This window comes from Schistocerca nitens, chromosome 4 (genome assembly GCF_023898315.1).
Source record: "Schistocerca nitens isolate TAMUIC-IGC-003100 chromosome 4, iqSchNite1.1, whole genome shotgun sequence".
In the NCBI taxonomy this organism is placed as follows: domain Eukaryota; kingdom Metazoa; phylum Arthropoda; class Insecta; order Orthoptera; family Acrididae; genus Schistocerca; species Schistocerca nitens.
The window spans coordinates 154,710,401-154,727,226 of NC_064617.1; the positions used below are offsets into that span (position 1 = coordinate 154,710,401).

The 16,826-nt window shown below is 39.8% G+C and overlaps 1 protein-coding gene across 3 annotated transcripts in view; it reads left to right on the plus strand.

Annotated features, from left to right (window-relative positions):
* The window catches only part of LOC126251768 (TATA element modulatory factor), a 181,768-nt gene that overhangs the window by 127,332 nt on the left and 37,610 nt on the right, over positions 1-16,826 (plus strand). For all 3 annotated transcript variants that reach the window (XM_049952388.1, XM_049952390.1, XM_049952389.1), the window contains exons 13-15: positions 5,630-5,836; positions 12,122-12,321; positions 14,874-15,066. In XM_049952388.1, coding sequence (XP_049808345.1) covers positions 5,630-5,836; positions 12,122-12,321; positions 14,874-15,066 — 600 coding nt within the window. The remainder of the gene's footprint in view (positions 1-5,629; positions 5,837-12,121; positions 12,322-14,873; positions 15,067-16,826) is intronic.

Sequence of the window (16,826 nt, forward strand, 5' to 3'; positions counted from 1 at the left end):
TATAGTCCCAACAACTGCACAATGTACAAAACTGTTACGGGCTGCCCTCCCATCCATAAAAAATGGCACATATTCTCCGTTCACCACAAAAATGGAAGTTTTCAATCACTGAAAAGTAGGATCACAAAATAAAACCATTTGTTATCACTGGTTAGACATGACCAAACAGCATGCTGCATGGTACAGGTAACGTGTAAGACAGGTAAATTCAAATCCTACCTGAAGCTGTATGTTGCCTCACTAAACGAGTTACTGTATATATAAAACATACACTCAGTGCCAAAGCGTAGTATTTATATAATATTACAGGGTTTTATGGAAGGATTTTATTTTATAATTCTATTTTTACTGACTTCGTACTTCATTTCTGTGGTGAGAAGAGAATAAGTGTTGTTTATTATGGAGAAGGAGGGCAGCCCGTAAGAGTTTTGTACTCTATGCTGTTGTTGAGCTATATGCTTACTCTTGTTACTTTTATTTAAGAACATTTTTCTCATGTTATATTTATATTAGACACAGATAGTGGAACTTCGTAGACTGTCAGTGCATTTTGACTAACTTATGACTGCTGCAGTGCATCTATTGCTCCTGAGATACTTTTTACATGTTCGTATTGGTTGACTTTTAATTTAATGTATATAATTTTTCCCCAGGACATGCAGCTTTACTGTATGATTAAATGATGATGGCGTCCTCTTGGGTAAAATATTCCGGAGGTAAAATAGTCCCCCATTCGGATCTCCGGGCGGGGACTACTCAGGAGGACGTTGTTATCAGGAGAAAGAAAACTGGCGTTCTACGGATCGGAGCGTGGAATGTCAGATCCCTTAATCGGGCAGGTAGGTTAGAAAATTTAAAAAGGGAAATGGATAGGTTAAAGTTAGATATAGTGGGAATTAGTGAAGTTCGGTGGCAGGAGGAACAAGACTTCTGGTCAGGTGATTACAGGGTTATAAATACAAAATCAAATAGGGGTAATGCAGGAGTAGGTTTAATAATGAATAAAAAAAATAGGAGTGCGGGTTAGCTACTACAAACAGCATAGTGAACGCATTATTGTGGCCAAGATAGATACAAAGCCCATGCCTACTACAGTAGTACAAGTTTATATGCCAACTAGCTCTGCAGATGATGAAGAAATAGATGAAATGTATGACGAGGTAAAAGAAATTATTCAGGTAGTGAAGGGAGACGAAAATTTAATAGTCATGGGTGACTGGAATTCATCAGTAAGAAAAGGGAGAGAAGGAAACATAGTAGGTGAATGTGGATTGGGGGGAAGAAATGAAAGAGGAAGCCGCCTTGTAGAATTTTGCACAGAGCATAACTTAATCATAGCTAACACTTGGTTCAAGAATCATAAAAGAAGGTTGTATACCTGGAAGAATCCTGGAGATACTAAAAGGTATCAGATACATTATATAATGGTAAGACAGAGATTTAGGAACCAGGTTTTAAATTGTAAGACATTTCCTGGGGCAGATGTGGATTCTGACCACAATCTATTGGTTATGAACTGCAGATTGAAACTGAAGAAACTGAAAAAAGGTGGGAATTTAAGGAGATGGGACCTGGATAAACTGAAAGAACCAGAGGTTGTAGAGAGTTTCAGGGAGAGCATAAGGGAACAATTGACAGGAATGGGGAAAAGAAATACAGTAGTAGAAGAATGGGTAGCTCTGAGAGATGAAGTAGTGAAGGAAGCAGACGATCAAGTAGGTAAAAAGACGAGGGCTAATAGAAATCCTTGGGTAACAGAAGAAATATTGAATTTAATTGATGAAAGGAGAAAATATAAAAATGCAGTAAATGAAGCAGGCAAAAAGGAATACAAACGCCTCAAAAATGATATCGACAGGAAGTGCAAAATGGCTAAGCAGGGATGGCTAGAGGACAAATGTAAGGATGTAGAGGCTTGTCTCTCTAGCGGTAAGATAGATACTGCCTACAGGAAAATTAAAGAGAACTTTGGAGAGAAGAGAACCACTTGTATGAATATCAAGAGCTCAGATGGCAACCCAGTTCTAAGCAAAGAAGGGAAGGCAGAAAGGTGGAAGGAGTATATAGAGGGTTTATACAAGAGCGATGTACATGAGGACAATATTATGGAAATGGAAGAGGATGTAGATGAAGACGAAATGGGAGATAAGATACTGCGTGATGAGTTTGACACAGCACTGAAAGACCTGAGTCGAAACAAGGCCCCGGGAGTAGACAATATTCCATTAGAACTACTGATGGCCTTGGGAGAGCCAGCCATGACAAAACTCTACCATCTGGTGAGCACGATGTATGAGACAGGCGAAATACCCTCAGACTTCAAGAAGAATATAATAATTCCAATTCCAAAGAAAGCAGGTGTTTACAGATGTGAAAATTACTGTACTATCAGTTTAATAAGTCACAGCTGCAAAATACTAACGCGAATTCTTTACAGACGAATGGAAAAACTGGTAGAAGCGGACCTCGGGGAAGATCAGTTTGGATTCCGTAGAAATGTTGGAACAGGTGAGGCAATACTAACCTTACGACTTATCTTAGAAGAAAGATTAAGAAAAGGGAAACCTACGTTTCTAGCATTTGTAGACTTAGAGAAAGCTTTTGACAATGTTAACTGGAATACTCTCTTTCAAATTCTGAAGGTGGCAGGGGTAAAATACAGGGAGCAAAAGGCTATTTACAATTTGTACAGAAACCAGATGGCAGTTATAAGAGTCAAAGGGCATGAAAGGGAAGCAGTGGTTGGGAAGGGAGTGAGACAGGGTTGTAGCCTCTCCCCGATGTTATTCAATCTGTATATTGAGCAAGCAGTGAAGGAAACAAAAGAAAAATTCGGAGTAGGTATTAGAATTCATGGAGAAGAAGTAAAAACTTTGAGGTTCGCCGATGACATTGTAATTCTGTCAGAGACAGCAAAGGACTTGGAAGAGCAGTTGAACGGAATGGACAGTGTCTTGAAAGGAGGATATAAGATGAACATCAACAAAAGCAAAACGAGGATAATGGAATGTAGTCAAATTAAGTCGGGTGATGCTGAGGGAATTAGATTAGGAAATGAGACACTTAAAGTAGTAAAGGAGTTTTGCTATTTAGGGAGTAACATAACTGATGATGGTCGAAGTAGAGAGGATATAAAATGTAGACTGGCAATGGCAAGGAAATCGTTTCTGAAGAAGGGAAATTTGTTAACATCGAGTATAGATTTAAGTGTCAGGAAGTCGTTTCTGAAAGTATTTGTATGGAGTGTAGCCATGTATGGAAGTGAAACATGGACGATAAATAGTTTGGACAAGAAGAGAATAGAAGCTTTCGAAATGTGGTGCTACAGAAGAATGCTGAAGATAAGGTGGGTAGATCACATAACTAATGAGGAGGTATTGAATAGGATTGGGGAGAAGAGAAGTTTGTGGCACAACTTGACTAGAAGAAGGGATCGGTTGGTAGGACATGTTTCAAGGCATCAAGGGATCCCAAATTTAGCATTGGAGGGCAGCGTGGAGGGTAAAAATCGTAGAGGGAGACCAAGAGATGAATACACTAAGCAGATTCAGAAGGATGTAGGTTGCAGTAGGTACTGGGAGATGAAGAAGCTTGCACAGGATAGAGTAGCATGGAGAGCTGCATCAAACCAGTCTCAGGACTGAAGACCACAACAACAACAACAACATATAATTTATTACTTTCCGGGTGCAACAGTCTTGTTTTGTGGCAATTTTGAATTCACAATTACTGTCAGTACGTGCTCTCGAAGGTTGATTTATTCAGTGAGTGGCTTCTCTTATTAAGCAACAAACTTGTTTCATAGTCATATGAGATTTACTATTAATATAATTAATGAACATAACAAATTACTTTTTATTATGATTTTCTTCATCCAATGATGATGTGCCTAAATAAGTTGATTCTTAAAGAAAGAATATTTGATAACATTTATTGGCACATTGTCTTTATGTTTCTTGGATAACTAACACTGTTGTCACACTGATGTACACAGAAGCTGATGATGGTGCATTGTAGCACCAAAACTGGTCGCACTGGACAAAGAAATTGTAAAAACACACATCTGAAAGTGGTAGCATCAATCCTCACATACTGACCAGTTGTTGTCATGTTTCCCGTAAAAAATGGCTGTATGAGAGGTGGAGGTGGGGGGGGGGGGGGGGGGACACGGTTAAATGGGAAGTTGGTTGGTTAGTTAGTTAGTTAGTTAGTGTTCGATGGAAGATGTGCGGAAGCAATATGAAAACCAAAACCTATGAAAAGAGTACAGGAAGCATTTGTCCAGAAGGCGTGATGCAACTGGTGCAGCAGCTGCTGTTGCTAATGGTGGTGGTGGTGGTGGTTTATCCTACTGAGCTTCTATATCATCTATAATGATTTTGCTGTCAACAAGATACTAAACTTTAACATCCTGTCTGGTCATCAGTAATTATTTTTGAGTTCTCTCTTGACCCCTGCTAATTTTCATTTTTCAGTTGAACGTTTATTGCAATTCACTTTCTTTACAGTCCTAATTGTTATCGTATAGGTTATCACTAATTACTAAATACTACAAAATCTGTAAATTACTTTTTATTTCATGTTTCACAAGCTGCAACATAATCGTGACTAGAACAGTGATCTAGAAACTGTAGAATAAATTTCTTTTACTTCCGTCTACAATCAAAAAATTGTTTGATCCGTTGGCTATCGGTTTTAGTCAGCAATGACCATCTTCAAATCTGCAACAAAACATGGAAAAACCAAATACAACAAGTGGGAAGTAGATCTCTTAAAACAATAAAAGCCATAATGAAAAGTATTACATATACAAGTGGAAAAATTGTGCTTAAAATATAACAAGCATACTGGTTTTAAACATGTCCGAATATAATGAAGCCACAGTGGCATCTTCCTAAAACATACAAAATCAGCTTAGCAACATCACACATGTTTGCATTGTGGTGTAAACTAGGCCACAGACCTAGCGAGTCATGCTGGTAAGTGTCTACTCTTCATAACAAACGGTAGTACAGTAGCCACAAAATATGTTTGCGTTGTAAGTTCAGTAGATGTTGCTGCTGTAAGTCTGCACTAATTTTTCTGTTGTAAAATAGTAGAGAAAGCAATAAAATGAAGAATACAAAAGTAGGCTTATAGAGTGTGTAAGTTATTACAGTGATAAAATGTAATAAATTAAAAACAAGAATAAAGTTAAATTGGTAAAAAGGAAAATAAGATTTATACTGCACACTAGTTGTATTGGTTTTCCCATGCTTTGCTACAGATCTGAAGGCTGTCATCACTGGCCGAAACCTATAGTCCAAACATTTTTGTGCTCATAGACAGAAATAAAAGAAATTTATTTATTTAGTGTGTTCTAGGGTTGCATTTCAGGTGATCTTCATTCCATTAGGTGTGAATTCTGTGCACTGTTAATAGGAACTGCAAACATGATAACATAATATGACCAATGTTAAAAGACTTTGAAACATACCTGCTGAGATGATGACAGGCAACTCTGTTTTGAAAATTACTGCAAGTACATTGACTTTAAGAAAAACAGTTCTTAAGGAAAAAAATACAATGACTGCTTGATCCATTTATAGTATTGCATTTCTGTTTTGTTATTTTACTATAACTTTTTTAGGGAGATGAGTGAAAGTAAGAAAGCTCTTGCACTCAAAGAAGAACAACTTGCCAAGGCTATGGAGAGTATTGAAAACATGGCCCAACAGGAACTGGAAGCTGCTCTTGAAGAGGCAAAACGTAATTCACAGGAACAGCAGCAACACTTAAATGCAACAATTGAAGACTTGCGGCAGCGTCTGCGCCAAACTGAAGAAGAGCATTCAGGGTATGTAATGGCATGCTAAATAACAATGATTTTCATTTATCAGGAATCAGAATTATTCAACACTATGTGCCATTAATACAATTTTGTCAGGTTTCCACGAAAAAAGTTCTTTTTGCTGTAAAATAAGGTTACTTCTGTTAACGAAATAAACTGCTCTGCAAAACTTGTGGATCAGGTACATAATGTAACATAACGTGTTAACTACTCATTGGAAATGAATGAAAACGGAGCATGTTGTGTGAGAGGTCTCCCAGCTTGCACGGAAAGTTGGACGTCACATGGCGTGATGTAAGCGTGACTGTAGTGCCAAATGGGGCTAGTCGTTCAACACGAGGCATTTGAAGGATTGGGAAAAGACAGTGTGTGACAATCAGTGAGTAGTTGTGGTGCATGGTGTGTTAGTGTTCTCCATTGAAACAACAGAGGAAGGATAATCAGAAAATTGAAATAACATCAAAGTTTCACAAGTGGAGCCCAGGAGTGTGGTATTGCTCACAGCATTCTTTCTCATTCACGGGGAGGTTCTGGACCACAGGCACTGCTGCCCAAAGACCACTGTCAACTATGGCAGCAGATGGCCACTACATTGGGCAGCAGGCAAAGGAGGACCCATGTCAAACAGTGGGTGCAATGGCAACCACATTTAACAGTATTGTAAGACAAGCAATTACATGCTTCATAATGTTGACTCCCATAGTGCTCAGAGCCATTTGAACCATTTGAACATGCTTCATAGTGGCATGGCAAACGTATGGGAGCAGTCTCTTTGTATGATGGCCAGTACGTTGTGTTCTGTTGATACCTGCACCCGCACATTGGTCGCACCATTTGCGATGGTGCCAATAGTGTAGGGACTGGACCAATGAGAAGCGAGATCACGTTCTTTTCTCAGATGTGAACAGATTCAGTCTGAGTAGCGATTTTGGACTTACCCTTATATGACTAGAGGTGGGAATACACAATTAAAACTTACCCTCATATGACTAAAGGCAAGAACATGTAATTCAACCAGGAACATTGTCGAACTTGATGATTTTGATGGTCAGGTATTATGATGTAGGGAGGCATAATATCGCTTGAGATTATTTACCACCAAATCTTTGAACACAGCAAATTCATTGGTCAATATTAACACTTTTTCAGTGTTACATTCAGCCCTGACTTCATTTTAATGGACAACAGTTCATGAGAGCATCAGATTGCACAGGTGGAGGAGTTCTTAGAACGAGAAGCCATTCGGCAAATGGGCTGCCCTGCCGTTCCCCTGACTTAATCCAATCGAGCACTTGTGCGACATGATGAGGAGACATATCGCGGCACGTCCATATATACCAATGACCATCCAGCAGTTGTCAAGTATGCTGGTAAAGAAACTGAACATACTACCACAAAAATTCCTTACCATCTTTGTGGCCAACATGGGAGCATGTCGCAGTGCATACTGTGCTGTCCATTGTTATCATACAACTTGTTAAGAACTGTGTCCCACCTATTGTAAAGTCCAGAGGACCATCATAAATCATGGTCACTTCAGTGTAATTATAGTCTTTGAATATATGTGCCATTTCTGTTCGCCTCATAGCATATTTTTTTCAGTTATCTCCTCTACTATACTGTACTATGTTACACTATACCATACTATACTATAGCAGTGATTTCTATGTATGGTCCAAGTTTCATCAAGCTGTGTTACTTGGCAGTGACGTATCATGCAAAAGTTTTGCCCACCAGTGAAGTTTTGCATCATGTCATGAATTGAGAGCCAAGAATTCTCCAAGCATGCAGTGCTCACGCTCGCATGAGGAGTTGAATTGCCTGGCTGCACACATCTATATTGTCTGAGTGGGAAGAGGGAGAAACTGCAAATGCATCACGTTTAGATCGGAAAGCAATCACACAAGGAACACGGGATTTCTTGCAATTTTCTTTCTAAATTCATCCCCTCCAAATCAGAAATAAATTGTTTCTCACCTTGCAGCATCTTACTGTGTGTATTGTGCAGTCAAGTCTACTTCAAGTGAGATGTCTGCAATCCATTCTGACTGTTCTAATTTTTGTTCGTGCTTTCCTTTTTCCTTTGTAATCTCAACAATAGCAAGTCTTAAGTTGAAAAACTGTTCCAGGTATGCCCGTTGACTCAACTAATGTTCATTGCAGTAATATATAATATCTCCATACTCTTCGTTCAGTTCTATCAAAAACTATCACAGCTAATGATGTAATAATGCATGGGTCTTCAGAAAATTTACTGTTTGTACCACCAATTTCATCACATGCTTCACACCTTCTTATTTAGCACAGAACAATGAATCCCATACAAATCTCTGTTGATTATTGTGGTTTTTTGCTCTTTCCTCATCAACTAAATCATTAAATGTTTATTATCTCCTTGAGATGTGACAGACTGCCTCTTTATCTGTCTTACTAACAACGAAAGCAGTCAATTATTGACAAAATTATCATCACGTATGGTAAGTTTCCCCTGACCCACGGTTCTGGGTGACTTTCCCGTAATCTACCCCTTTCCTTAGACCTCTCCAGTCCTTTCCCTTCACCCTTCTTCCTTCCCTTTCAACCCTTCTGCCTGAAGAAGGAACCACTGGCTCTGAAAGCTTGCCAATTACAACAGTATTTTATACGTGTGTTCTGCTGCCACTTGGTAAGTATATAATTTTACTAAATATGTAAATATTCGTACTTGTTTTAGTGGCCAGTTGCACTTTAGTAATCATTGTTGCTGTACCAGGCTCAAGGGCACTATGCAAAAGTATTGTGGCTCAAGTTTAAAAGAATAGTTGACCATAGACAGGAGAGATATGTACTTAGTACAGTTCGTGATTGGAAGGTATACAATAACTGTGAAGAAACTTTTAACGAAACAGCAATTTCTGTATAATGTTGATGAACCATAGGACCATAGATAGATGGATGCTGAATTCAAGAAGGCAATTTGTGAAGCCTTTAAACATCACTGTACCAGATTCTTATGTGTGCAAGCCCTGATCCATATACCTTCTCATTACCACCTACTCCAGTCCTGTCACAGGCATCTCGTACCCCATCAAAGGCAGGGACATCTGTGAAAGCAGCCATGTGATCTACCTGCTTAGCTGTAACCACTGTGCCACATTCTACGTGGGTATGAAAGGTAACAACCTGTCTGTCCACAAGAATGGCCAGTGTCAGACTGTGGCTAAGAGACAGCTAGACCAGCTAATTGCTGAGCATGCCACCCGACACAACATGCATCACTTTAATGGCTGCTTTAACAGCTTGTCCTGTCTGGATTCGTCCCACCAACACCAGCTTTTCTGAATTTCACAGGTGGGAACTCTCCCTACAACATATCCTTGGCTCTCGTAACTGCCCTGTCTCAAACTTCAGTAGTCCCTGCCCTCCATCTGCCTATCCTCTCCCCTGCTCACAAACATGCTATACATGCCATCTAACCCTCCATCCCCACCCACCTCCCCACCCCCATGGAACAACCCCTGATGCTGCACGTAACACACCTCTCCTGTCCCTGCTACATCCCTGCAAGCTCGCACAGGCAGCTCTAGCTCACACAGACAGCTCTAGCATCTTGCCCCACACCCACCTCTGCCCTGCTATCCCTCCCCATTCCCCATCTGCTCCCCCCCCCCCCCCCCCGCCCCCCAAATGCCTCTTCTGTACCCCCAACTACCCACTCCAGTTAGATTGCTGCTCACCTCAGATGCAATTGCAGCTGGCCTAGTGCCTGGTAACGATAGTAGGCATGAGTGTTTGTGTGTGTGTGTGTGTGTGTGTGTGTGTGTGAGAGAGAGAGAGAGAGAGAGAGAGAGAGAGAGAGAGAGAGAATTGAGCTCATGTGAATGTGTGTGTTTTTTCTATGTCTGAAAGCTGAATATTTCCAACATTCTTTTTCATTGTACCTGTCAGTGACCCAACAACTCCTCTATTTGGTGAGTGGCAATCTATCCTTTCCATATTGTTGTTATTCCATCTTGGATTTTCCATTATGTTATAGATATTTTTTGCCACATTTGATTGATATTGTTTTGGTAATAACACTAGTTACTGTGCTGATGTGTGCAGTAAACACATTCTCAACATAAGCATCCCTTGAACTTTCCTAGTTTGGTTGTATGTCATCATTCACACAGTATTTTTCGTGGATCCTAAGCTGTCATAGACCGTGAAGATGAATGCTCAAGCATGAGTACTACAGAGATGGAAAAGTCACTTCATAAATTATCTCAGAGATGCAACTATAACAAACTTGTTCTTGTAATGTCAATGGATTGATACAAAAAAAAAATCTACTCACCAAGCGGCGGAAGGAGAACACACACACACACACACACACACAAACAGATTTAACTTTTAAAAGTTTTTGGAGCCAGTGGCTCCTCCTTCTGGCAGAAGAGTTGAAGGGGAAGGAAGAGGGGTGAAGGAAAAGGACTGGAGAAATTTAAGGAAAGGGGTACAGTGCCGAAAAGTCACCCAGAACCCCAGGTCAGAGGAGACTTACCAGATGGGATAGTATTAAATAAATAATCATAATTAAAGATAGATACTGGTATCCCAGATCATTTGACAAATACATTGACCAAATTCTATTCATATTTGAGAAGGCTGGAAGTTAAAGCATTCAATAATTAATTGAAAAACTACTGATTTTCCAGTTTTACTATTCTGTCGACCTATATGTACTACAAAGTACTTAACATTTATTTGAGTTTACTATCAAAGAACAATTGTTACTATGAGATGTATGGTCAAGACTTATTTAAATAACCATTATTTCATACAGCGGTAATAGGAGTTGTACAAAAGCAGAACCAAAATATTCAAATAATCCTTAAAAGGAATGGCTGATGATATACACTGAAGTGACAAAAGTCATGGGAGATCTCCTAATATCATATCAGATCACCTTTTGCTTGGCATAGAGCAGCAACTCAACATGAAATCGTTGGATGTCCCCTGCAGAAATACTGAGCTGTGCATAATTGCAAAAGTGTTGCTGGTGCAGGATTGTGTACACAAACTGTCCTCACTGTTATGCCGCTTAAATGTTTGATAGAATTTGTGCTGGGTGATCTGGTTGGCCAAACCATTCACTTGAATTGTCCAGAATGTTCTTCAAACCAATCACGAACAGTTGTGGCCCGGTGACATGGCGCATTGTCATCCATAAAAATTCCATTGTTGTTTGGGAATATGAAGTCCATGAATGGCTGCAAATGGTCTCCAAGTAGTCAAACATAACCATTTCCAGTCAATAATCTGTTCAGTTGGGCTAGATGACCCATACCATTCCATGTGAACACAGCCCACACCATTATGGAGCCACCACCAGCTTGCACAGTGCCATATTGACAACTTGGGGCCTGGTGAGGTCTGCACTATACCCAAGCACTACCATCAGCTCTTACCAACTGATATCAGGACTCATCTGACCAGGCCACCGTTTTCCAGTCTTCTAGGTCCAACCGATATGGTATTGAGCCCAGGTGAGGTGCTATAGGTTATGTCATGCTGTTAGCAAAGGCACTCACATTGGTCATCTGCTGCCATAACCCATTAACCCCACATTTCGCCACACTGTCCTAACGGATATGTTCATTGTACATTGCACATTGATTTCTGCGGTTATTTCACACAGTTTTGTTTGTCTCTTAGCACTGACAACTCCACGCAAACACCACTGCTCTTGATCATTAAGTGAAGGCTGTTGGCCACTGTGTCGTCCCTGATGAGAGGTAATGCCTAAAATTTGATATTCTAGGCACACGCTTGACACTGTGGATCCCGGAATATTGAATTCTCTAGTGATTTTAGAAATGGACTATAACATGCATCTGGCTCCAACTAGCATTCTGCATCCAGAGTCTGCTAATTCCCATTTTGCAGCCATAATAATGTTGGAAACCTTTTCACGTGAGTACAAATGACAGCTCCATCAATGCACCGCCCTTTTATACCTTATGTACACAATACTACTGCCATCTGTGTACGTGTATATTTCTATCCCATGACTTTTGTCACCTCAGTGTTTGACTTTAATTTAGTTTTGAATTTATGGAGATTCCCAGTTCGCTTTCTTCTGCATGTGAGCAACTTCTTAAAGACAATTGCACCAGGATAATGCTGTTTCAAATTGTCTTTCTAAAGTATTTAAATGTATTGTTTGATTGGGAAACAAATAACCAACTGTAAGTAGCTTTCTGTCAGTTAGTGTTTTATTAATGGTGCACATTGGTTTACTACAGAAGTAGATTGTATGAGAGTAATTTACAGGCGGGAGGCATCTTTACGACAAGAAACTGCTGAGCTTCTTCGTAGACTTGAGGCAGCAGAGGCACGGAGTGAGGAGCTGGCTGAAGCAGCCTCAGGAGCAACGAGACCACTGTTGAGGCAGCTGGAACAGCTGCAAGCCACAGCTGCGAGTCGTCAGGCGACATTCGAGAAACAGGAAAAGTCACTCATGGACACAATAGGTAAGTGTTGCTATGAGAGGTAGTGGAATATTTTCTTTGGTTGCAGGATAAAGAAGTCTGTGAAAGTTCATGGATGAAACAGGATCAGCTGAACATATGTCTGGCAGAATGCTAAAGAATGCTTCTACCATGTTTATAATTGTTGCAGTGTTTCTCAAAACTATTGAACAGCATAAATTTTTCACACCAAACACATGACATATACTGTATGTTCTAACTGTCCCTTCAGTGTCTCCTTCAATACTACAATTCCCATGGCTTCTTTTATTCTCTGTCCTTCAACTACCTCTTCACCTTTCCACTATGTACACTCCCCCACACAGTTTCCTTTCTGTTCTCCCAGTACCCTCTCATTTTGTCAAACTACCTCCCCTGTAGCCTTGTGCCTCACATACACCTACCTTTGCTTGCTTATTGGTTTGCTGACTCTGCTCCCATATATGTATAAAAAAAATCACTCCTTGTTCACCACAACTACTTCATCAAAGTTCAGAGTTATTCACTTGAGCTAATTGAGTTCTGTGTGTGTTGCAGCATCATTTATATCTTTAATTTCTGTCGGATTGAAACAATATGGGTTTTATTATCTAAACAGTACAGGAAATGTGACAGACTTTGTAGTTATACATACTGCCATGTCTGAAAGAACAGACACCATATCCATATAAGTATATAGTTCTGGCAATACCGGCCATGACCTTCTTCTTCTGTGCGGATGCACACATGTTCCCTGAACTCTTAAGGGACTTGGTAAGAATGTCTTCCACGAGTGTGTTGGGTAGGGACACTACGAATGTAGTGTGTTGGCATATAAGGTGAAAATGTGGGTCTCGCGGGAGGCATGCGCGAGATAGTCCCTGCAGTCACACTATCCTCTGTGCCTTCGGTGGCTCAGATGGATAGTGTGTCTGCCATGTAAGAAGGAAATCCCGGGTTCGAGTCCCGGTCGGGGCACACAGTTTCACCTGTCCCCGTTGATATATATCAACGCCCGTCAGCAGCTGAAGGTATTAATATATAATTCTAATTTCATTCTAGACGGCTGCAGGTCACAGACACCATATCCATATAAGTATACAATACATAAATGTCTAAAGCAGGAGGATGACACTGACTTATATCTAAAATATGGCATTTATCAACCTCATTGTAACAGTTATGGCACTCTATATTCTGGACAAATCAGCAGAACATTTGAAGTAAGATATAAAGAACATAAAGAGCAAAGACACGGGCCATTCAACATGTGTAAAACAAGAAAAGCTCCACCCACCCACAATAGGCTGAGTGGGATTGCGCAACGGTTAGCACACTGGACTCGCATTCAGGAGGATGGTGGTTCAAATGCACATCTGGTCATCCTGATTTAGGTTTTCTGTGATTTCCCTAAATCTTCTGAGGCAGATGCCGGTATGGTTCCTTCCAAACGGTACGGCCACTTTCCTTCTCCATCCTTCTTTAATCCTAGCTTGTGCTCCATCCCTAATGACCTTGATGTTGATGGGGCATCAAATACTAAGCTCCTTCTTCCTCCTTCCTACCACAACAGAAACAGACATATTTCGTAATGAGAAACATCTCCTAAGCCTACAACTAGCCTCAAAACGAAACAAAAGAAGTTTGCAACCCACAATACCAAAAGAAAGTATACGAAATCGTAAGAGGATGGTAGACCAACATGACATAAAAACATAAATATATTTTGTATCAGTGAAAGCACTGTATACAAAAATCCACATATGTAGGAGAACGTTAAAAAGAGAAACACAAGTATGATAATAATTCAATATTGTTTCTAGTAGTAAGTTAAAGTATGAGAACTGTTCCATGATCCTAGATTTATAACAAAAGCCAAATTGTTACAGTGACCACTGAAAATGCTTTAAAATAAAGTAAAATGCATTTCGTCGTGATAGGATTTTTATTGTAGTTGCAAAAGACAGTATTAACCTCTATAACCTTTAAACATGTGACATAGGCCACTAAACAAAGAGGACAGCATGTGTGTGGCATTATGTTTCATGTTAGTAGTTATTATGTTGGCTCTTTCCCATTTCAAAACTACCACACTGCAGATGCTTTGTTCTAATATCATAAACTAGAGAGGAAATGTATTCATGAATGATCCATGAAGGTGATTGTATCAGAAATGGAACTGGACACAGTTTACCTTTTTAGACACAGCCTACCAATTGAGAAATGTATTAGTACGTATTAAATTTGAAATGTTAAGTAGGTCATGAAAGATAATCTTACTCACCCAGCCGGCCGAAGTGGCCGTGCGGTTAAAGGCGCTGCAGTCTGGAACCGCAAGACCACTACGGTCGCAGGTTCGAATCCTGCCTCGGGCATGGATGTTTGTGATGTCCTTAGGTTAGTTAGGTTTAACTAGTTCTAAGTTCTAGGGGACTAATGACCTCAGCAGTTGAGTCCCATAGTGCTCAGAGCCATTTGAACCATTTTTTTAGTCACCCATTCATTAGAATATTACTGTGTGAAATATTGCAGTGTCAGTATATTAAACAATACTAAATATTTCAATGATTGCATAGGTGAGCTGCAAGGCCGAATGTCTGCTCTAACAGAACAGGAACGTATGTCTCGGGAGCAAAACATATCTCTGCATTCCCAAGTTTCTTCTCTGGAACACCGGCTATCGAGCGCTAATGCTGAGATTGCCCAGTTGCAGGATGATCTGAGCTGTCAACAGAAACTCTACCTTGAACTACGTGAGGAGCGAGATAAGTAAGTTGATTGATGAAGAATTTTCACATGTAATAGTTACATTGCATTACTCATGTTCCATTGATCCCATGGAAACTAGTCTCTGAGCTGTTGAAAGAAAGCTGGAGATGTACACTTAATGGAAGCCGAAGATGTACATTTAATGTAATTTAAGTACAATAAAGTGAAATGACTTTGTGTTGCTGTATTACAGTGCTAATTGTAATTATAAACTAATGTAGAACATTAAACTTAAGAGTGTCTTTGAAGATACTCTTCAGTGGAGTGGATAGAATTGCCCAATAGAAAGTTATTTAATTCAGTCTTAAACTCCATCTTGTTTTCTATATAACTTTTAATTTGCTCTTGGGGGTAGATAGCCTTCCAGCCAGTTCCGGGCCCAAATAAAGTGGCAGGGTTAATTGTTGAACTAACCATTCTACATTGTAAAAAATGGAGGGTTCCTATAAACTTACACCCAGCCTTCAAGTGGAATGGATATTACGGAAAACAACTCAAGCTTACGAGGAAAGGACTGTGAATAGGAACATGGAACGTAAGAACACTATACGCTGCTGGGCAGACAAAGATATTTGATGAGGAAGTAACAGAGTATGATGAAGAACTAACAGAGTACAAGATGGATATTACAGCCCTGCAGGAGATAAGATGGACTGGGCAAGGCATGCACAGTAAGAAAAACTATACAATCATATACAGTGGAAACAAACCTGGTCACCATATATTTGGGGCAGGATTTGCGGTACATAATAAAATAATGGTCAGTGTGATGCCACAGGAACATGTCAACGAAAGGATATCCTGCATCACAATCAAAGGTAAATACAGAAATATCTCATTAGTAAGTGTCCGTGTCCCAACCGAGGACAAGAAGGAAGACATAAAAGACGAATTCTATGACCCTTAAATCAGATGTGCTCCAGATTATCACAGTATGACATGAAAATTGTGCTGGTAGACTTAAATGCCAAAATAGGACAAAAACACCAATGGCAACCACATATATGCATTTCAGCTTACATACTGAATCAAATGATAATGGTATAAGGCTCATCAACTTCGCCACAGTTAGAAACATAGTCAATACGTCATTGCCCCGTAGAAACACACACAAAGCAACATGGACTTCACCGAATGGACTAACAAGGAACCAAATAGACCATGTGTTGATAGAGAAAAAAAGGCAGTAATAGATGTTAGGACAATGAGAGGGGCTGAGATAGGATCAGACCATTCTCTTGTGCTAATAAAGATGAAACAATCATTACCAAAACAACCAAGTAAGAGCAACAGTGGTGAAAGAACCCAAAGAGTAGATGTGAAAAGGCTCAAAGAAGAGAAGGTGAATAAACAGTATAAGATGAAGCTTAGAAATAGATTCACAGAATTAGAGAATGAAAGCAATAGGAAAGAAGATAAAGAACTACTATGAGATAACAATAAGAGCAATATCAAGTACAAACCATGGTTAAATGAAATGTGTAGAAAAGCAGTTCAGGCCAGGAAGACTGCCTGATGAGTAATGAATATCAATAACAAATACGAAAATCAAATAAAATACAGGACAGCCATGAGAGAAATGACGAGAACAATCAAACGAAAGAAAAGATCATCCATCAATAAACACATAGAGAAGGCAGAGGAGGACTATAGCCAGAACAATAGTAAATAGTTTTACAGGACAATGAAAAGCTATCGAAAGGAGTACAGAGCTAAGCCTGTGATAATGAAGGATGAGAATGGAAAACTGATCACTACAA